This window comes from Lontra canadensis, unplaced genomic scaffold (assembly GCF_010015895.1).
Source record: "Lontra canadensis isolate GAN:19392208 unplaced genomic scaffold, GSC_riverotter_1.0 scaffold21, whole genome shotgun sequence".
NCBI classification, from domain to species: Eukaryota; Metazoa; Chordata; class Mammalia; order Carnivora; family Mustelidae; genus Lontra; species Lontra canadensis.
The window spans coordinates 5,174,679-5,197,532 of record NW_022631015.1 but is presented as its reverse complement, the minus strand read 5'-3'; the positions used below and the strand labels follow the sequence as shown (position 1 = coordinate 5,197,532).

At 41.7% G+C, this 22,854-nt stretch overlaps 2 protein-coding genes across 6 annotated transcripts in view; one reads left to right on the top strand and one right to left on the bottom strand.

Moving 5' to 3' along the window:
• The window catches only part of FARS2 (phenylalanyl-tRNA synthetase 2, mitochondrial), a 525,092-nt gene extending 514,140 nt beyond the window's left edge, over positions 1–10,952 (bottom strand). The window contains exon 1 of one of the 2 annotated variants that reach the window (XM_032861501.1): positions 10,639–10,952. The gene's annotated coding sequence lies outside the window, so the exon portion shown is untranslated. The remainder of the gene's footprint in view (positions 1–10,638) is intronic. The other variant, XM_032861502.1, reaches the window with a different exon arrangement.
• A 120-nt stretch (positions 10,953–11,072) lies between these two features.
• Positions 11,073–22,854, top strand: part of LYRM4 (LYR motif containing 4) — a 155,924-nt gene continuing 144,142 nt past the window's right edge. Inside the window, exon 1 of one of the 4 annotated variants that reach the window (XM_032861506.1) lies at positions 11,073–11,668. In XM_032861506.1, the coding sequence (XP_032717397.1) occupies positions 11,583–11,668 (86 nt within the window). In that variant the 5' untranslated portion in view covers positions 11,073–11,582. The remainder of the gene's footprint in view (positions 11,669–22,854) is intronic. The other 3 variants (XR_004383145.1, XM_032861504.1, XM_032861505.1) reach the window with 3 other exon arrangements.

Below are 22,854 nucleotides of genomic sequence, written 5' to 3'. Positions count from 1 at the left end.
AGACAAAACAGATCCAGTCCCTGCCCTCATGGAACTAACTTTGAATGGGAGGAATCAACATTAAACCAGTGTCTCAGAATTACACAGCAATATAATTTCATGTTACAAAAAGTTAAAGTAAAAAATAAGATGCTATAAGAAAGAATAATAAAAATTAAGATGGTATAATTTAAATTGTAGCCAGGAAACACCTTGCTGAAGATGGAACATGTATGTAATCTATGTAGTCACTAGTCAAATGAAGAGTATGGGAAAAGACTGATTATTCTAGAGAGGGACCCTGATGTACAAAATTCCTGAGGTAGAAAAAAAAAAAAAAGAAAAGAAAAGAAAGCTTAGCCTCCATATGCACATAACAGATTTATATGAAGAAACTACATGGAAAAAATCCGAAAGCTTCACAAATAGCAGAGAAATTATCTTAAATTAACAAATGCAATAAATTCCAAATAAAAAATTTTGGCAAGGCTGAAAGAATGAAACACTATTTTTGGCACTACTGTATCAAGATGTGTTGAGCTGTAAGAAAGTCCAAATAGTTGGGGCACCTAGGTGGCTCAGTGGGTTAAGCCTCTGCCTTCGGCTCAGGTCGTGATCTTGGGGTCCTGGAATCGAGCCCCATGACGGGCAGCCAGCTCGGCGGGGAGCCTGCTTCCCCCACCCCTCTCTCTGCCTGCCTCTCTGCCTACTTGTGATCTCTATCCAATAAATAAATAAAATCTTTAAAAAAAAAGATTCCAAATAGTTAAAAGAAACACATTTATTGTCTACTCATCACGAAGTCTACAGGTACAGGTACCCAGTTCCAGCTCAGAAAAGTCAAGGCGGTAAGTTGGAATCTCTTGTATTCTCTTGGCCTTTCTTGCAGGATTTTTTCATGGTTGCAAGACGGCTGCTGACCTTCAAGCATTAGTCCTCACGTTAGCATTCCAAGCAGGAAAGAAGAGGTAGCATAAGCAAACTCTCTCTTGTGAATACCTATCTTTTAACAGGAAGCAAAATCTTTTCCAGAAAGTTTCCAGCCAACTTCCTCTTGTCTCTCTCTTTTTTTTTTTTTTTTTTAAGATTTTACTTATTCACTTGAGAAAGAGAGTGTGTGAGAGAAAGCATGAGCGGGCAGACTCCCCATGGAGCTGGGAGCCTAATGCGGGACTCCGAGATCATGACCTGAGCCAAAGGCAGTCGCTTAACCAACTGAGACACCCAGGCGCCCCCTTCGTCTTGCCTCATTACCCAGATCTGTGTCTTACGGCTACTTCTGGCTATAAGAAAGGTAGAAAACCGAGTATCTGGCCAAAAGGGAATGGAATCACCATGACTACTTTAGACGATTAGGATTCATTTCCAGGAACTAGGCACAAAGCCACTCAAACAAAATTATTGTTCTGTTGGCCAAGAAGAAACATGGCTGTTGTGTAGACAACTAACACTATCTGAAGTCACCCAATAATATGTACAAGTAAGTTATTTAGAGCTCATACAATTGACTCACTCGCTCAGCTGTTCGTATTTATTAATCATCTAGCACATGCCAAGCTAGATGCAAAGTGTTGAGGAAACAACTGTAATAAAAAACAGACATGGTCCCTGTCCTCATGGAACATACAACCTGTTAACAGAGAAAAATATTAATCAAATAATCACAAAAAGAGACACAGAACTCTGGCAAGACTGCTGTAATGAACTTTGTTTGCCTTTTACCAAAACCAGTCCCTGTTCTCTTGGTAACTACTTCAGTTTCACTGTGTGTACCCCCACATAGGTACCAACCCGTCCCCAGGTTCCACAGCCTGTATACCTTGGGGGCAGCTGCCCCCATTCTTGCCTCTAGGATTTAGGCGGGTAGCTCAAACCTAACTAAACTAAGTGTAATCCTATGCCCTAACCGCAGTCATTGGCTAGAGATGGATGAGTACACAATTCAATTAGGGCCAAAGACGTTAACAGAGAGAACTGTAGGGCCCTCCTGATCCAGCTCTCTCTTCTGGCATTCTGGAAACAAGTGCCCAGAAATGTAGATGTCCTTCCTCAACCAAGAAAGGATACCAGCCTGCGGATAAAGTTGACATTGTACAAGACAGAGAGGAAAAAAGGACAAAACCAGGTCTTTGACAATATCACTCAAAAGACAACATCACTCAATTCTAAAGCCCATCTGACTTCTGAACTTTGAAGATCCACAAGACAAATAAAGCCATTATGTTGGTTCAAATCTACTTGACTTAGGCTTTGTTACTTGCAACTGCAGTCACTCTCAGTTCAAAATTACACTCAAAACATTAAGAGGGCTTAAAAGAGGAAGATGTGCTTAAAGTTTGAGAAGGTGTCCTTAAGTATCTCCTATCTCTTAAACTCATACCAGACAAATTAGGAAAGGTGGAATGTTCCAGGCAGTTAGGTCAGCATTTGCGATGGCTCCTCAGAGTCATATGGCAGTGCTAGTGAGTTTACAGAGACCTTTTTAGACTTTATTCTAAAAATGATGGGGTGGTGTGCGAGAATGGGGGAAGGATGCCTAACTGGCTCAGTTGGAAGACCACGAAACTCTCCATCTTGGGATTGTGAGTTCAAGCCCCATGTTGGGTGTAGAGATTACTAAATAATCAAACTTTTAAAAAATTAATAATAAAATAAAAGTGATGCAGAGGGTTTTTTTTGTGGAGAAGGAAGATTAGCATGAATTACTATCACATTAATCTATACTGAACATTTTATTTTCAAGTAGCTGTCAAGACCACAGAAGAGGATTTTCAGAAAACACTGTAACTTAGCATCCATGGACTCTCCTTTAACAGAATGACGTTCCAACTCAGATTGGACATTGTGGTGAAACTGACCTTATTGTTAGGAAATGTATTAATCCAGGACAGTTTACCCAGAGGCTTTAAAAAGTAGGGAGTACAGGCGATTCTTGGAAGACCAGGGCTCTACAAATGAAAGCAGCCCCATAACTACCATCACAACCCAGTCTCAGGAGGCTGAAGGGGCTCTCGTTGCACCTGGAAGCCAAGGTGTGAATGGGATTTCTAACAGAGCTTCACACCATCAATGCTCAGGCCTGGGCACTTATTTCATACTGCTCAAAGGCTTGAAATAGAGAACAATGACCATACCTGGAAATGTCAAGGAGGGAAGAAAGTATGCCTGATAAGTCTTGTTCTATTTCATGATTTCTCCATTTTCATTCTCCCCTGCAGTCCAGAATTCCAGGAATCCTTACAAAGATACTTCTCCCAATAAATGAATATTAACTGAAGCTAACACTGTATCACTGTCTGCCCATATTACTGCAATCCATTTCACACAAGCCAGGCTTTTATACTCTTAACTACTATTAGTTAACTCAAGTTCACAATTACACAATATACAGGACACAGGTTTGCCAAGCTGTATTGCTTTAGTTGTGCTCAGCAGATAATTTCTAAATTAAAAAGCTATGAAATATTAAATCATATAAAAGTATTCATTATAATGGCAAAGAAATCATGAATTCTGTTGAGCTTCTATTGTTAATTACATTCTCCAGCATAATACTGCAACTAACTGCATGCATATGCCCCCCCAAAAATTCATATTAAAATCCTAAGTTAGGGACGCCTGGGTGGCTCAGGAGGTTAAACCGCTGGCTTCAGCTCAGGTCATGATCACAGGGTCTGGGATCGAGTCCTGCACCAGGCTCCTTGCTCAGCAGAGAGCTTGTTTTTCTCTCTCTCTCTGACAAATAAATAAATAAATAAAATCTTAAAAAATAAAATTAAATAAAATCCTAAGTTAAAAACCAAGGTGTTAGTATAAGGAGGCAGGGCCTTTGGGTAATTAGATCATAAGGATTCCTAAGGAATGGAAACAGTGCCCTTATGCCCAAGATCCCTTGCCTCTTCCATGTGAGAACATGGCAAAAAGGCAGCCATCTGTGAACCAGTAATCTCTCACCAGACACTGAATCTACCAGCACCTTGGTCTTGAACTTCCCTGGCTCCAAACCTGTGAGAAATAAATTTCTGTTGCTTATAAGCTACACAGTGTATAGTATTTTGTTGTAGTCGACCAAACAGACTAAGACAAGTATCAAAGATTGCAAGATAACAGAAAATATGTACATATTGGCCTCTGACCTCAGTTCCTGTCCCCTAGAGCCCTTGTAATTTTCCAAATGGTAGGAATACTAGAAGCATCTCTTGTTCTGAAATTTGGTCTTTGACCCCAGCCCTGACACAGGCATCCTAAAATGCTTGAAAATTCCTAAGTGATGAGAGCACTAGAAGCATCGTTTGTTCTAAAGAAGTGACTTTGGATGGACTCCTGTAAGGTTCCTGAAGGGAGCTGGTCACCAGAAAGACTAAGTCATGATTAGACACTTGGGATTTTTGGTCCCACCCCACCCCCAACCCCACTTCTCTAGAGAACAGAGGGGCTGGAAATGTTGCTACTAATTGATCATACCTACATGAGGAAGCTTCCATAAAAATCTCAATGGTATGGAGTTTGCAAAACTTCCAGGTGGGTTAACACAACCACAGAAGAAGGGTGATGCACCCCAACTCCATGGGGACAGAAGCTCCTGCACTCAGGGCCCTCCCAGACCTCATCCTATGTTTCTCTTCACCCGGCTGTCATCTGTATTCTTAATCCAGTCTTTAATAACTGGTATGTGTGTTTCCTTGAGCTTTGTGAGCCTCTCTAGTAAATTAGTCAAACCAAAGGAGGGGTCATGGGAACCTCCAATCTGCAGCCAAATAGGACAGAAGGTGTGGGTAACCTGGGGACCAACTATTTGCAACTGGCATGTGAAGTAGGAGGGTAGGGAGGTCAGACTTGCAGGAATGAGCCCTTATTTACCTATGGAATGTGATGCTACCTTCAGGTAGTGTCAGAATTGAGCTTAACTGTAGGTCACCCAGCTGGTGTTGCAGAGAACTGTTCTGGTGTCAGTAAAAACCCCTACACATCTGGTGACTAGAGGTGAAATGTTCTGTTTGCATAGTTAAGGAGACACACAGGAAAGAAACACACAGCAGGATTTTTTCCTTTACAAAGATATATCATCCTGGGGCAACTGGGTGGCTCAGTCTATTAAGTGTCTGCCTTCGGCTCAGGTCATGATCCTGGAGTCCTGGGATCAAGCCCCACATTAGGATCCCTGCTCAGGGGGGGAACTTGCTTCTCCCTCTACCTCTGCCGCTCCCCCCAGTTGTGTTCTCTCTCTCAAATAAATAAAATCTTAAAAAAAAAAGATATACCAGCCTTCCAAGGTAACAGTCAACATCACAGGACTCAGTACCGTGTATCAGGAGACACTGACCTGGTGTTTCATCAGTGATTAGCAAAGGCTGTTTTTTCCTTCTAAACAGAGTCAACACTGCAGATCCTAAGTGTTTTCTGTAAACAACCAACTGATCTGGACAAACAAGAGATGGCAGTTACTACTCCCCACTCAAAGAAGTCCATCAGAGCTTCAAATTTGTCTTTATAAGAATTACGGACATGAGGGGTGCCTGGGTGGCTCAGTGGGTTAAGCGGCAGCCCTCGGCTCGGGTCATGATCTCAGGGTCCTGGGACTGAGCCCTGCATTGGGCTCCCTGCTTGGTGGGGAGTCTGCTTCTCCCTCTCCCTCTGCCTGCCACTCTGCCTACTTGTGATCGCTCTCTCCAGCTCTCTGTCAAACAAATAAACAAAATCCTTAGGGGGGAAAAAAAAAAAAAGAATTACGGGTATGAAATGTTTGCAAACTAGCTGGCAATGCTCCTGGAGGAGAAAATACACTTTGAATAAATAATAACTGTCATTACCATCAATGTCACTAGTTGATTAACAAACATTCAAAAACATACAAACAAGAAAAAAACATTCCTTTAAGTTATCCCTTATAATTAATATGAAAAAGAATGAAGGTGATCTGTAGAATACTGTCATAAATCACATTGTAAAGAATTCCCATGTTGGTGGGGCCTTGTATTAGGAAAAGATTATTTCTTTCCTTCAGAAAGCAAAGAATTTGTTTAAAAAAAAAAATCCTCTAGAAGTGACATTTGATACACTTTACACAAAATCAATTGTCAGTTTTATTGTTGCTGCCCACAAGTAGGGGAACCCTTAGCCTCCAATCAATGAAGTAAGACTATCTAGATGCTTTCTAACTTTCTCAGAGAACTGATTTTCTTAGGTATATTTGAAAAGAGCTTCTACAGAAAGGCGAGTCTCAAAAATCCCCCATGAGATATAATGTCTGTGGCACATAAGAACAGACAACCAAAAAAACTATTCAATTTAGGTCTTTTCCAAGACATGGTAAAAGAAAAAAAAAAAAAGAAATTTATCTTAAAAGACTAAAAAGCTAGTATAAAATTCAACATTTGAGATTTTCTGAATATTTGTTAGGAGCTAACCAGTTAGCTTTTACAAATAAGTGGGAATCCAACTAAATTAAAATTCAAATCTGTCTGAGGTTTACCCATATTATCCAAGAAAAATTAATATAGTTCAAACTCCTAAAGCTTCCACTGAAGACCATCTGTGAGGCAGTGTAGCATCATGGCTAGACAGATCACATCCTGGACCAATGCCCACACTCCCTGCTTCCTAGCTTCTTAACTCTAGCTCAATAATCTAACTTCTCAGCGTCCCTGTCCTTAAATGCAGTGAACAGCTTTCTTTCCCATCAGGTCTCCAGAGGATTAACTGAGCTCCTACAAGGACTCAGTGTCCACCCTGATGGCCTTTCCAGCTGCATCTCCTGCACGCACCTTCAAGCACTCTCCTACTCTCTCCCTCAAAAGGTCCTCCCTCAGTGTTCCTTAGGCTGTGATCATCTTTCCTTAAACCTCACTCAGACTCTCTTCTTTATCCTTTCTAAGGGTAAACCTTCATCCAGCAGTAACCATTTTACCACCATACCCACACATCCAAATTCCTGTAATTCAAGGCCCAGCCCAAACCTAAATTCTCTCAAGTCCAACAAGAACACTACCACCTCCAAAAAGCCCCTAATTCCCAGAGATCAATGTTTCTCTATCAGGCTGCAACCAATCACCTGGGTAATAAAAAAAAATTAAAAAAAAAAAAAAAAAAAAAGAAAGAAAATTTCTTCCCTGAAGCCTGGTCATCAGCCACATTCACTTTGTCCATCTGAGGTGTGGCCCAGGCACCATCCATGGAAGCGACCTCCCATGCTAAGACCGCACAACGCTTCCCCAGTACTTCCCCTGCAGCACTTTGTACTTCCTATTTTAATTACATAGAGATTGTATGTAAACTGTAAACTTTTGGTAAATGGGATCAGTACTTGATTTAGAGCCCTCAAATACCCACAGGAACCTTGGCTTGATCTACCAGGCTGGTCAACCATGTTAAATGCAGAGGTAAACAGAATTTCAGCACTCCTAGAATAGACGATCAAAAATATGGTTTAAAACTACACCTGAGAAACCAACCTACATTTCAATAGTTCAGATGTTAAGTTCTACTTGGGTGAACTAGCCAATGCTGAAGAAATAATTTACCACCAAAACAGAAGAAACGTCATTATAATGAATGAGGTACAGACTAACCAAATCTGGTTTCATAGATGGTCTCTCCCATCCCCTCTCCCAGAGTTCCCTGAATGGGTCATGCGCGCTCATGCCTCCACACTTGGAATATACACTACGGGCTCTTACCACATTCTTCATCTGGTTGTTACTATCTCATTGTGGAAACACCTTCTATGATGGAAAGTCTCCCCTTAGATCAAAGTCTTAGTTGAATGGCCCTCTTCTGCACTCCCCAGATACCTGGTAATATTATCCCTATCATAGCACCTGTCACAACAAATTAATATTTCGTTTGTCTAATTCCCTGTCCATTTCTGGAGAGAAGGACCCTCTGCATGGTAACTCAATCATCTTGGATAATATATGGCATTTAGGAAGTGTTCAATAATGTTGACTAAATGAGTGAATGAGAATGAGGCCTTCAGTTTCTACATCTTAAAAAGAAATTGATATCCAAGGTCTCTTCCAGCTTCGTAGTCTATTAGAATGATCAATAAAAACAAATGACAACTACATATAATAAAGATTTAGATCCATGTTTAATTTCTAAATCATACTGTGACAAGTTGGTCATTTATACAAGATTTTTCTTTACACATTGTTTTAATATTTAAGCCTAAGATAATAAACTTCTGTCCTACTATTTATTATGTTTGGAGAAATTTCCCTTCAAAAAGCATTAAGTGCTCATTAGTAATCCAGCAATCTAACTTTAATACAAGGTAATACATCCTTTTCCATAGGTAAATAAGTATAAATATTTCTTAAGTATGGACAGGTGAATACTAAGGCAATTTTTACATTTTGAAGCCTAGATGGTAATAAGTAGGTACTGCTAGCTTATAGTCAGTACCTAAAACAATATTCAGCCCAGAACAGATGCATATTAAAGGACATATAAATAAGTAATTCTCAGGTACTGACCCAATTCCAGTTTCAACCTCAAATGGAGCTATTATTAAAACTAGTCACCTCTGCAATAAAGGTGTACAAAAATAGAGATTAAGCTTTGGAATGTAATTTTTTATATTAGTTGTTCAAGGCAATGATTTTCAAGACACTGGTATATTATTTCAAATACAGTAAAAGTATTTTTGTGAGGACTTAGCATAGAATCTACTGGGAATCTACCACTTTCCTAATCTCAACTATTCTTTATACTAACAGATGACTAGGCTACCCAAACAAACTAAACTTTATATGTTTCTTTGAAAAGCTTTATTTGATTATGATGTTAAGGTCATTGCAATACATTAATTCCATACATTAATGATTAAATTGCCCGATCATTAGACATAAAGACTGCAGACAGGAATAATTACTCCAATTTCATTTTGCAGATGATAGCAATATATAATAAAGCAAGCCCTACTAATTTTTTTTTAAGTTTATTTAAGTAATCTCTACAACAAATCTTGGGCTCAAACTCACAAACCTGAGATTAAGAGTTGCATGCTCTACAACTGAGCCAGTCAGGCACCCTACTTGTTAAACAAACCAAAATAACTTTCATGTTTTTTTTCCTTTTACCTTGATAGCTTTCTTTATTATTGTAGTTTTCCCAGGTGTTGCATTTTATATCATTAGCACTCCTGTACCATATTAAGAGAAAATGGCTCCAGATCTTACTCTATGGTAAGGTGCAATTCCCTTGGTCTTGAACCTTTAAGTAATGCCAAGAAAAACTCAAATATTAAAATCTCTTTCAGTATCCTTGAGGTAAGACTTGCCCAATGACCTGAGCATCCTGCAAAAGTGACAAAAGCTGGGATGCCTCGGTGGCTCAGTAGGTTAGGGCCCTGCCTTCCGCTCAGGTCCTGATCCCAGGGTCCTAGGATCCAGTGCCAAATCTGGTTCCTTGCTCAGCGGGAGCCTGCTTTTCTCTCAGCCTCTGCCTGCCACTCTGCCTGCTTGTGCGCGCACGTGTGCTCTCTCTCTGACAAATAAATAAAATCTTAAAAAAAAAAAAAGAGTGACAAAAGTTCAGATACCCTGTAGAAAACCTTATTTTGATACTCGTATTTGTGGGAGACCTTAAAAACAAACAAACAAAACAAAACAAAACAAAAGAAGAAGAAGAAGAAAGAAAGAAAAAAAAAAAAGAAAGAGGAAATGTAATAATGATAGATAGTATGTTCTCTCCGGGGGGCCTGGGTGTTCCGTCGGTTAATCCTCTGCCTTCAGCTCAGGTCATGACCTCGGGCTCCTGGATTCAAACCCAGAGAGGGGCTCTCTGCTCATTAGCGAGTCAGCTTCTCCCTCTCTCTGTGATCTCTCTTGCTTTCGCTCTCTCAAATAAATAAATAAAATCTTTTTTAAAAAAGTATGTTCTCTTCCGCCTTTTTAAAAAATGCTATTACACTGTAACGAGTAATATTAACACGTATATCTGGGTGCAAGGACACCACGTTGCAAGTACATTAAAGTGCAGCAAGATCAGAAAAGTGTTTCCTGCTCCTAAAGTTTCAGAAAATACGAGACTTTGATATAAAGCAAGGGTCATTTTAAAACCACGTAAACTTAAAGAGATGACATACAACCACAACTCAGTGGCTGAAGAAAAACGGATGTTGAGGCAAATTTGCTTTTGACGTCTGAAGTCCTAGCTGTATTCTGAGCAAAAAACCGTGGCTCTTCCTAAAGTTGACTATAGACAGAGAAAGTCCCAAAATAAGACAGGTGCTTTGCAAACACAGTAACTACAACTAGCTCAGGCTTCTCTGCGCCCAGTCCTACGTTCAAGGATCACAACGACCGACTTTATTCACCACTGTAACAAGGTGATTCTGGAAAGCTGACGTCTTCAGAGAAAGACCAAGAGAGAAAACTCAACCACGAAGATCTTCAAGAGAAAACTTGCTCGGCTTCTTGCTTTGGGTGTGAAGAGACTCCTTAAATCCCTTAAGTTTTCCCAATTAATTACCCACACCACGCCACCTTTTGTATACAGTAGATGACAAAACTCTTCGGGACTGAAAAACTCAAAAGCAAAACCTCCAGAACTCAAAGAACACCCTAAAAGGGGGGAAATCCCGTGGCCAAGTAACTCCCCACCACCAGGACTGAGTGCCCGCGTCGCACCCCACGCTGCAGGGAGGCCGGCACTTACCCACCGCTCGCCCAGGAGACCCAAACCTGGGTGTTTCAAACTCTGAAGCGTGGCACGCTGCCTACTCTCCTGGGGAAGGCTCTTACCCGACGCACCCCCTCCCTTAAAGATACCCTCACAGCCCGCTGGGCGCTGCCATTTTGACAAGAAGGGGGTCCTTGCTCCTGAGGCCCTTAGCCGGTCGCCCTGAGCGTAGCCGGAGGACCAGGGAGTCCCTCACTCATCGCCTCTGCGACCCCCTCGGCGCGTCCCGTCCTTGCGCTCAGAAAGCGCCCGGCCCTAGGAGCCCACAGACAGAGCTCGGTAACGTTAAAGCGCCCTGGAAACCCCGGTCGGCTTCTCAGGCAGCTCAGAGGGCGGCCCCAGCGCAAGGGGCGGGTCATCTGCGGCCGGGGGCGGAGCGTCGACCTGCGGCGCGCTCGGTAACCCTGGCAACGCGCCCTCGGGCCTCGCGGAGGTGCGACTGAGCGCTGCGGTGGGAGACTAAGTGTACCCGCTACGACCCCAAGCCTTTCGCGAAGGCGCTCCTAGACGGGCTGCACGCACTCAGTGCTTGGGCCTCCGGCCTGCGTCCCTTCACAGGCTCAGCCCTTTCCCTGCGGCCGTCCCCCCATCTCCGCCTCAGCCCTCCGGTAGGGCTGCTGCACGCAGGTTCCTCGGAGGCGCGGGCGGAGGACGGGAACGCCTCCGGGTCGGCGCCTCCCCCTTAAGCTGCCCGTAGCCCGCCTGCGCCCGCCTCCTAAGCGGCGCGCGACGCCCAGCGCCTCCAGGCGCGGGCCGGTGTTCATCCAGGCCCAGGCCCGGCCTGCGGGCAAGACCGAGCCACACCGCATTTTATTTTATTTTGTTCGTGGTTTTGCATAGACTGAAGTTTCGTGGGTTAGGTTAAACTCGGGACCTTCTCGAAGAGGACCCATTTATTTTTTTTTTTTTTTCCTTCCAAAATGGCAGCCTCCAGCCGCGCACAAGTATTAGATCTGTACCGGGCGATGCTGAGAGAGAGCAAGCATTTCAGCGCCTACAATTACAGGTGACCCGGCGGGCGGCGGGGGCCGGGAGGTCCGGGGTGCGGGGAGCTCCTGTCCCGCGCCTGCGACTTCGGGACGGGGATGCAAAGGCTCCGCCGCGGGAAAGCGTGCGCCTGTAGACCAGCGTGGCTCTCTGAAACTTCGGAGGGGGAAAGGGAGGGTGGGCTTGCCCTTCCTTGTATCAGAGAGACGTTCAAATCTTGTCATGTTTTCCCCCGCGTCGAACTCCCTGGTTCTCTGGGAGCGTGGTTACTGGTGTGTTTCTGCCATGAGAAGAGTAGACGTGGAAGCTGCAGGTGCTCACGCTGGGACCCGTGTGTCGCATGCATAGAACTTGCCCTAGGATTCAAAGAGACGATAGAGGAAGCGAGCAGCCAGTAGCGCATGTCCGAAAGCTGAAGCCTCGCTCTAGCCACTATCCTAGGTGCTTAATTAGCTTTTTTAGTTGCAGGAATCAAATTCTTTCTACTTAGGGCACTGGCTTTGAGGAGCGCGTGGGGCGAAAACAGGGTTTATAAGAAGGAGATTCAAAGAGCTGTAAAGGAAAGAAACTCAAAAACTTCTGGGGTGGGAAACGTTTATCTTGGCCTCATCAGATGGGATGCCGCTTAAAGGATCTTTGCGGCAGGAGAATGAGTGTCTAAACTTCCGTCCCTCAATGTAGCACACAACTTGCTTCATGCCTGCCCCCTTCTCATATTTGCTCCTGAGTCCCTTATTGATTTCATATATCTTCTGTCTGCCTCACAGCCTCCCCTTTCTATTTTGCTTCCTTATAACTTCTGATCCATCGTTACTGTAGGTATCTTAATGATTTTCTCTCTGCATCCTTTCAGATTTGGTGTTTCCTACTAACTACCTGATCTTCTCAGCGTTGAGCCATATTTATGCCAGGTCTCACTTTGGGTGACTGTCCAGCCTAGGGATTGAGTGACCTAGGAGAGAGTCTGATCAAATAGGCACAACCCTCTCAATGTATATATGAGTTGGCAGGCCCTGTGATAAGGAGACCCATTACACTGTTGGTTATGGGATAGAATACTAAACCTCTCAAGCAGTGACTAATTTTTAGATACCTGCATAGAAAAGGTATTCATCTTGTAAATTTGAAAACAGTATCTACCAGTGAGACCAGTCAAATGGTTGAAAGAAACATTTCATAGGAGAGCATAATTTTACTTAATGACTTTTTCTTTAGAAGGTAAAGTTTGTAAATATTAGGAATACTGGTGAAATTTTTGACGAAAAATTAACCAAGTTCCTAGCACCAAGAACTTCGTCTGTTGAAGACAGTGACAAAATATGCAAGTGAGTAAGTGGTAACCAGTTATTTGCAGTCTGGAAGAAGATAGTTTGTCATTTAAATTTACTAAGAATGAACAAGAACTGGGAATCAGCACACAGGTCACACTGGAGGGTAGCCTAGATATCCCACACGTATCTAGGGTGGATATGAAAGCACATCACCAAGAAGGAGTCTTCAGAGAATATGTAATATGTAATCTTCAACAAGTCACTCAACCATAGTAGTTCAGTATTCCTGTTTACAAAATTTGCTTGTTGGACTAGGTAGTCTCTGAGGACTCTTATATTACTAAAAATCCATTTGGAAATGATTTATGAGCCAGGTGGTGAAATCCACATTCGAGGCAAAATTTTTATGAAGTGAATAAATGCCAAGTCAACAGGAGTAGACTGCAGGAAAACCATTCAAAGCTGTAACTGGTGGGCAGAAAATTGGAAACAAGTTTTTGTATGAGCCACTGTAAGGTAATTTACATTTAGAAAATTGTTCAATTTATACGTTGTTCAAATTATACATTGAGTTGTTTTTGAACTAAATTTATTATACACATGTAACTGTATTAACTATAGGAATCTGGTAATCATTTTATACTTTCTTGAAATCATGGACCTGAAACCTGAGATTCCCATTAGTATGATCTCTAATTAACTTATTAAAAAATAATGTCCTTCTGTATTAAAGCTGTATCTTGTGAATTTCAAAAAGAGCCTCTTTTCCCTTGTGAAGTTCTCTCTATTGGACAATGCCCTTTTTTTTTTTTTAAGATTTTATTTATTTGTCAGAAAGAGAGAGAGAAAGCACACATGCAGAGAGAGGCGGAGCGAGAGGCAGGCTCCCCGCTGAGCAAGGAGCCCGATGCGGGACTCGAACCCTGGACCTCGGGATCATGACCTGAGCCGAAGGCAGTGTGGCTCAACCCACTGAGCCACCCAGGCATCCCTGGACAATGCCCTTTAAACACTCTTGAGTTCATCCTTTTTTGAGATTCAGCTCAATCATGACCTTCTCAGGACAAAGGTTTTCCTAATTCTCATCCACAACCCCAGCCTCCATCCAAACAGGTCCATTTTACTTCAGTGCTTCCAAAAACTTGTCTGAAGACTAATTTGCCCTGTGTGCAAAACCTGGAGAGCTTTGGGTTCAGCAAAGCACCTACCATCAATGGCTTTTTTAACAAACCCCAGTGGGACACAGTTATAGAAACCATTTTCCAAACTGTGTTAAGTGCTATGGTGGGCATGCACAGGGGTAGAACCAAGAACGTGTCCCAGAAGATGACATTGGGTCAAAGGTGTGAATCAGCATAGTAGCTCAGATAACAACAAACAGTAGAAGATTATTTAATTGCTAGAGAGTTAAGTATGATTCAGGGAGTGACAGAGGATGAGACTGAGGTTGGACTGAGGGGCCTAGGCACCATGCGAAGGAACTTGGGTTTTATTCTTATCTAATAGGCAGCTAATAAAACATTTTAAAACAGAAAGTGACATGGCCAGATTTGCATTTTAGGTAGATCATTGGCAGCAGCGTAGAAGATAATTTGGAGAACTAGATATAAAGACACCAAATGGGAGTTGATTATACCAATGCTGAGGTGAGATTAGGGTCCTTTTTTTTTTAAGATTTTATTTATTTATTTGTCAGAGAGAGGGCACAAGCAGGCAACAAAGGCAGAGGGAGAAGCAGGCTCTCCTTTGAGCAAGGACTCAATCCCAGGACTCTGGGATCATGACTTGAGGCAAAAGCAGACGCTTAACAAACTGAGCCACCCAGGCATCCCAGAGATTAGGGTCTAATGAAGGCAAGAATAGTGGTAGATAGAAAAAAAGACATATTTGATTAATAATTATAGGGTAAACTTGTTAGAACCCTAAGAATGATTGGATTCAGGAATAAGGAAGAAAGAATCCAACAGAGTCTAGAATCCCTTCCAGGTTACTGGTTAAGCTGAGGCACAGAAAGATTAAGTGTAAAGTTGTGCCATTAACTGACTTAAGTACAGAAATAGCTGGTCTTATGACAAGAAGACTTATGAATACATCTTCAGACATCTTGAGTGAATGTCATCTGATGCCCAGCAAAGGCAGTTACTCACAAGAGTGTAAAGCTCAGGGAAGCAAACAGGGCTAGAGTTACCATCATCACTTACTTGCTGTATGACCCTGGAAGAGTCATTTCACTTCTCAGTTTGGCAGTTTCTTAATCTGTAAAACAGAAATTCTGTGAAACAGAGATAATTCATCTCTCAGAGGTTGAAGTTTAAATGAGTTAATACATGTCAAGTGCTTTTTGTACTTGAGGCACCTTGTGGTTCAGTTGGTTAAGCATCCAAGTCTTGATTTCAGCTCAGGTCATGATCTCAGGGTTGTGAGATGGAGCCCCATGTCAATGGGCTCTGAGGTGGGCATGGAGGATGCTCAAGGTTCTCTCTCCCCCTCCCTTGGTCCCCCACCCTGACATGTGTACACCTGCTCTCTGAAAAAAAAAAAAAAGTATTGATATTAGGCGAAATTTTTAGGAAGAACATTTAGGGTGGTTGTTCTAAACTAGGGACAATTTTATCTGACAATATCTGGAGACATTTTTGTTGTCACAGTTTGGGTGGGAGGATACTAGTGGCCAGGGATGCTGCTAAACACAGAATCCCCCATAATAAAGAATTACCTGACCCAAAATGTCAAACATACCAAGACTGAGAAATCTTAGTATATGGTGAAAAAACCAGTGGGCTAAGGTTGCTGTTCTAGAGAACATAAAAGTTTAAGGGGTTGGTCGAAGAAGAACCACTAAAGGAGGCCGAGAGATATATAGTCTAAGAATGTGGTCCTCCAACTTAAGGGTCTCAGGATCCTTTTACATTCTTAAATGTAACTGAGGACCCAAAAGCTTTGTGTATGTGTGCCATAGTTATCAATATCAGATTAAAAAATCAAAACTAAAACATCTTAAAATACCTACTTTTAAATGAATTGATAAACCCATTATATACAAACAAAAATAACATTTTTCTGAAAAGTGACCATTATATTAGTGACAAGAGTGACGTTCAACATTTTTGCAAGTCTCTTTAATGTTTGTCTTAGTAAAAGAAGGGTAGATTTTTAGATTTGTGTCTGCCTACAGCCTGTTGCCGTATCACATGTCATTTAGCCTCTGGGAGATTCCACTATACACTCATAAGAAAATGAGAGTGGAACTGGCAAATGTCTTGGTATTATATTATAAAATAGTTTTTCTGGTGGATCCCCTGAAAGGTCTCAGAGACCCCTCCACTGACTCCTGGCCCACACTTGGATAACACTGTAGTGTCTAAAAATGAGAAGAGAACAAGCAAGGAGAGTAGTGTCACAAAAGTCAACATAGTCACGTGTTTCGGGAAAGTGGTCAGGGGCACTTGTTTTAGCAAGGTCCAATAAAGAAAGATGGAAATGTGGTCCCTCGTGTTGGCAGTATGGAGATCTCTAGGGACCTTTACCTGAGCAGTGTTAGTGAGGTGGTTAAGGCAGAACCTGGATTGTGGGGGTTGAGAAGTGAGTCAGAAGGAAGTAAACAGCCACAGTGAGTGTAAGCCAACCCACCACCCCAGGAAGTCTGGTTAATGTGATATGGGAGTTTGGATAACTGCTAGAGGAAGACCCCACAAGGGTGAGAAGTGGTGTGTCTGAGAACACAGTTGGTTTTAGGACAGGAGGAGGGACACTTTTTCATCAGTGGGGTGAAGGAGGAGAAGATAAGAAAAGATAGGAAATTAAGGTGATTCATGCCGTACCTGACAGCCAGTTTCTGGATAAAGTGGAAAGTAAGTGGACATGAAGGCAGCACTGTGCTCTCAGATTTATTATTACACATGTCAAACACTATTGTTACAGGTTTACTTGTGTCTGCCATTCATTCCTTGAAAGCAGAAATTCTGTTTTGGGTCTTTATCCCTAGTGCTTAGCACAGTAACTATGCAGTATGTATTTATAATTATTTATTAAAAAGTAAGATGAAATTGTATTCAGAGGTAATTTTTATCAGCAATTTCTCCTCTTACAGGTTAAAAATAATGTAAAATGTGAGAAAAATCAAAAATAATGCCCAAACGCTTACCAAATTAAGTATCAGAACTCCTCCTTTCTTCATTAAATATTTGAATGTTACACTTCTTGTAGTGAAAGCTGCAAATCAAAATGAATCTCCCATTAATGCTAGAGAGTGGTAACTGATTGTTGACCTTAAAAAAACAAAAGAGCCCATTATTTTACCAGCCAAATGACCTATTTAGGAACAGAGGAATTGCAATTCAGGGCATAAAGTCCATGTCAAACGGTAGGCCTGTCTGGAGAACAAAGGAGAAGAATATTATAGAGAAAAAGGAGGAGGTTGGTAGGGGCTGCTTGGAACAAAAGACTGTTGGATGAAAGTGGAGAGTTTAGGGTGGTGATGGTTTCTCATTGGTTGGGGTCCTGGCAGTTTCTCCTTGGCTGGGTTGTTGGGCAAGGAGAAAACCTTTCTACTGGGGTAGTGAAGTGAACTTCTTCCCATCCACTACGGTGAGGTAAGCCGGATAGAAAGTTTGTGAGTCAGAGGTCCCCTTACAGGGCTTCCTCACTACATTTCAAATGAGACTTCCCTTTATTAATTTTCATAGTACCATTAGAAGTTTATCAGTAAAGTTCATGGGGTGCCTGGGTGGCTCAGTTGGTTAAGCGTCTCCTTTCAGCTCAGATCATGATTCTGGGGTCCTGGGATCAATCCCAGGGCTGGGCTCTCTTCCACCTCCCCCCACCCACCCCCACCCCACACTGGTGCTCTCTCTTACTATCTCTCTCTCAAATAAATAAATAAAATCTTTTTAAAAAGTTTATCAGTAAAGTTCAAAGGGGGAAAAGGTGTGTAGAGGAGCTGACCTCATAAGCACCACCTTAAAAATAGATAGCAATAGGAATGCTTTTGACTACAAGTAATAGAAGACCTTTACACAGTATGTGAGGGGTTTATTTTCCCATAGAGAAGTCTAGAGGTAGGTAGCTGCTCAAACTGATTAGTCACTAGATGATCTCAAGGTGTCTGAATGTTCGTTTTCTTCTCCTTCGTATGCCTGATGGTTGCAAAGGGCTATTGGAAGTTCCAAGCATATCCTTATTCAAGGCAAGAAGCAGAAAGAAAGGTGCCCCAACCAAGAAAGAGTAAGCCTTTGTTTCATAAAGAAAGAGTAAACTTGGAACCGTTGTAGTGGATTTCTGGTTATAGCATTGACCGGGACTCTTACATTTTCCCACTAGCTGGGCATGGGGCTCGAAAATGAGAGTGTAGCTAATTCTAGCCTTTGTGGTTGGAAGGCAGCAGAGAAAAGAGTTGGGAATGACTGGTGAGCCAGCCACCAGTTAGTGTCTGCCACAGCTAGGGACATGAAGGCATGAGTGGAGGAGCATTCCAGGCATAGACAATGAGGGGTCAGGGAAGTAAAACACAAGGGGCACCTTGGAACCAGAAGCACTGGTTTGGAGTTCCAGCACAGATAATTTTGAGTGCCAGTCGAAATAGTCAGCAAGTAATCAAATGGGTCTCAAACAAAGGTGAGGATACAAAGGATAAACAGCTTGACTAAAGTCTTACAACTGGTAAATGACAGAATGGGAACTAGAATGCCTCCCAGCCGGCAGGGCAGTTCCCCACCCCACCCCCCACTCCCCAACACGCTGTGCATCTTCTGACTTGGCCTTCAAAAGTTTTAGAAACATCAATCCAAAGATACTTACTTTCACAATTTCTCTTTACAGCTGAAGTAGCTAAACAGGCTGTCCCTCGTTTTGTGACTGGTAAATTACTAACTGTTGGTAATGTCAGAACTCAATTACTACCTGCTACACCACTGAAAGCAGCATGATTGAAGCCTCTGATTGAAGTCTTAATGCATGGATTACGTAATGGTTCCTATTTGGTCGTCTGTTCTCTAGGGAGAGAGAAGAGTCTGTTTTCTCTTAGAAAAGAGAGAGAAGTCTGTTCTCTCTCATAGAAGCTGAAGACGTGAAACCTTGAGCTCCCACACACAGCAGGAACTATGCAGAGGGTTTCCTCCACAAGTTCTAAACTCACTGTTGCAGATCTTTGGACACTGACTCCCTCTTTTGCCCCAGGTGCCTCTGATTGATCAAGAATGCCAAGCTGAATAGTGCTAATTTTAATGTGAATAGCATCAACACCAAGCACCTTTCCCTTTCTAAAACGGGGCAGCCACACTGAAGACCTTAACTGCCAAATATTCTTTGGCCTTGGAAGAAATGGCCCAATCCAGTTTGTTTCTAACAGTTCTTGAAAACTCATGTATATTATTGCACTAGAGCCTTGAAGTAGATAGAATACAAACACTGGGTGGTCCGGCTTTTTGGCATTCTTAACAAGATTGTTAGGATTTTCCCCCCAGTAAAAAGTTTTCTCTTTTTTTAAGTCTTGAAATGGATGTGTATGTTATGAGCAATCAAAGAAACCACAGACTTCTGTAATAAGCAGCCAAAATAGAGTTTTGCTCACTATAAAATGTTGAATAAATCATACCTCTCTGTGAAAATTTTTTTAACTTTTCTATTACAGGCTAGGCAAAAACACAGAGAAGGGGGACAGGAATAAAAGAGAAAAAGATAACTCTCGAATTTTCTAAGTTCTTGCCAAATTTACTCTTAAATTTATTCCGAGTATCTCCTTTTGAACTCATGGGACAGCCTGTGGCACTGTATTAGAACTATTGTACTTGGAAAAAAAAAAAAAAAAAGAAAGAACTATTGTACTTGATCCCTTCTTTCTTCGGGTCCCTGCAACTAGAGACAGTTCATTTGTACTGAAGAAAAACAGCTTCTTAGACTCTTCAAAGAAGGATTATTTATTACAATTAAATATGCTTGAAATTACCAAAAAAAAATTTTTTGTTTGCTAAGTTCTGCCATATTGAGTGATAATGATTTTGAAAATAAGTAAAAATTGTACAATTTACTTTGAGAAGAAAATATTTAACATATTCAGCACCCTGAATTGGGGGAAAAATAACATTTTTTACTCTTGACCATAGAGTGAAGTGCTAAAAATTTTTAGGTCTGTGTCATTGTTGACTTACTGAGTTTAGTTTATAAGAGTTTGCAGATTCCATTTATTCTATTTGTACTTCATCTTGGCCCCTAAAGCATTTAAAAAACTTAAAAGAATAAATATAATGAGATGAAATAATTATCATAATTAAAAAATAATATATGAGAGAATAAAAGCAAAGAAAAAATTAAGATAGAGAATGTTGTAAGACAATAAAGGAGTAAGCTAGACCACAAAATGCAATAAATAAATAGGATTTCTGTAAAGTATCTTTAAATTACTCTGTTCTATCAGGGTAATGCTTTTTTTTTTTTTTTAACCCAAGTATACTTACAAAACATAGTTTGAGAACTGCTGTAATGAGCATCATAGAAAATTGCCTTCTTCTTAATGACTTGCATCAATAGGCATATGACTACTTTGTCATGGGTGAAAGGTACTTCATTTCCTATTTCTTCTCTTCTCTGACCCCTTTCCTGACACTGAATCCCATTTCATCAGGTAATAGATTTTTACATATATCTTAGCATTTATTTTCTCAATTAGGTGGTATCTCACCAATTTAGGAAAATTTTACAGAAACCAAATTAAGTAATAAAACTAGATCAGTGACCTGAACCAAGCTCTGAATTTCTAGATTAACAAGAGTCAGCTGAAAAAAGATGAGTTCTCCTGGCTTTTGTTTGTGTTTATAATGGGAGTACCTTGACTAGGATTCCTTCAGATGATCTCTACCCTCCCATTTTAAGAAGCGGATTTGGAATTTCCAAAGTTATGACCTAGTAATGTATCACTGTGACATCTTGGTTATCTGTGTGGCTTCATAACTACTCCTTATTGGAATTGTCTTTGAAAGGATAGCAGGTTTTTTTAACTCAAATATTCTGAGTTGTTTTTTTTTTTTTTTTTAAGATTTTATTTATTTATTTGACAGAGATCACAAGTAGGCAGAGAGGCAGACAGAGAGAGAAGGGGGAAGCAGGCTCCCCGCAGAGCAAAGAGCCCGATGCGGGGCTCGATCATGACCTGAGCCGAAGGCAGAGGCTTTAACCCACTGAGCCACCCAGGTGCCCCATATTCTGAGATTTAAACCAAAAAAATAACTCACAGAAAAGTCTTTCATGACAAAAGAGAAATGAAAGTTGCAATGACTTGATGCTAGAACTTCTCTCTTCTTTTATCATTCCTGAACTAATGGTATCCTTCCTGAACTAATTTGCTTCAAATACTGTTTTCAGTGTTCTGTGAATGAGAATCATGAGCAAGGCCGTCCTGACTTAGAAAGATTCCTGGCCTTTGAATCAAGAAAACTTGTTTCAGGGGCACTAGGGGCTCAGCTGGTAGAGCATACCACTCTTTTTTAAAGATATATTTGTCTATTGGTGAGGTGGGAGCAAAGGGAGAGAGAGAATCTCAAGGAGACTCTCCACTGAGTATGGAGCCCAACCCCGGGGTGGATCCCAGGACCCTGAGATCATGACCTGAGCCAAAACCAAGAGTCAGATGCTCAATCACCTGAGCCACCCAGGCACCCCAGAGCAACCACTCGTGAACTCAGGGTTGTGAGTTCAAGCCCCATGTTAGGTGTAGAGATTACTGAAAAGAAAAGAAAAAGGAAACATGTTTCAAATTTAAGGTATAACCTTGGTATAAATCATTTATTCCCCAGTGTGTCATCTATAAAATGAGAATGCTAAAGTTGCAGTACTTTGGGGAATGTTTGGCATACAGGTGTTCCAAAGTCACCTCTGTGTTTCAACAGATACAAGTAAATTAGCTACTACATAGTTATCTTTTATACTGGCAGTCCAACTGCCAAATCATTAAAATTTGCAAAAGCTAATGTGATTTAACCAGCTCAAGTTAAACTTGTGGAGTCACATTCTGTGCCAGGTTATTTATTTGCTAACCAAAAAACTCTCTCCGAAATACATAGTTTCAATGTGATGAGATTGGTTTGAGCCTTCATTCATCTAACCTTCTTTGGATACCTGCCATGTGGCGGAAACTTTGCTCCCTGCTAGAGGTACAGAGATAAACAAAACTGTGATCTTTGCCTAAGGAGCTTTGCAGTTCAGTGCTCACAACAGTACATTCACTGGGAATTTTAAGGCTGTGTGGTAGCAGTGCAACACAGCCTGTCCAGAAGGGGAGTGTGGTATAGAAAGCAGTGGTAGCTGCCTGAGCTGTAAAGATTCAGTAGGGATTCGCTGGTGAAGGGAGGCAGAAGCAGAGGGGACAGATGTTAAAAAATAAATAAATAAATAAGTGTACTTGCTGCTGGACTTGAAGAACTGGCCGCAGTTTGGATGGCAGACAGACGGATGGCAGACAGAGGGCGGAGAAGAGAGTAGACAGATCACAGAAGTGGGACCGCAGACGACACAGCCCTGTGTGCCCTGCCAGACTGCTGGGTCGTGTTGCTAGGCAGCAAAAGCCATTAGGTATTTGAAGTAGACTACAGGTACAGCTTTAGCTGGATCACCCCAAACATGAAGCGGATTGAAGACACCGAGCCCAGTTAGGAGGCAATGGCATTGGTGCCGTTCAGTCCTGATGGTGAAGGCCAAACTAGAGTAATGGTGACGAATGGAAAGAAGAGACTGGTTTTGAGATATACTGAGAAGTAGAACTAGCTGGTCTTCGTGACTGGTTGAATATGTTGGATTAGAGGGAATGACTCAGACTTGAGTAAGCAGAATATAGTCGGAAGGAGAAAGACCATTCAAAATCAAACATTACGTATCAGGGACAGTGCCTCAGTGGTCCAAGGAAGACGTTGCCTGTGAGCACTTTCGTGTGTGGCGATACATCTTC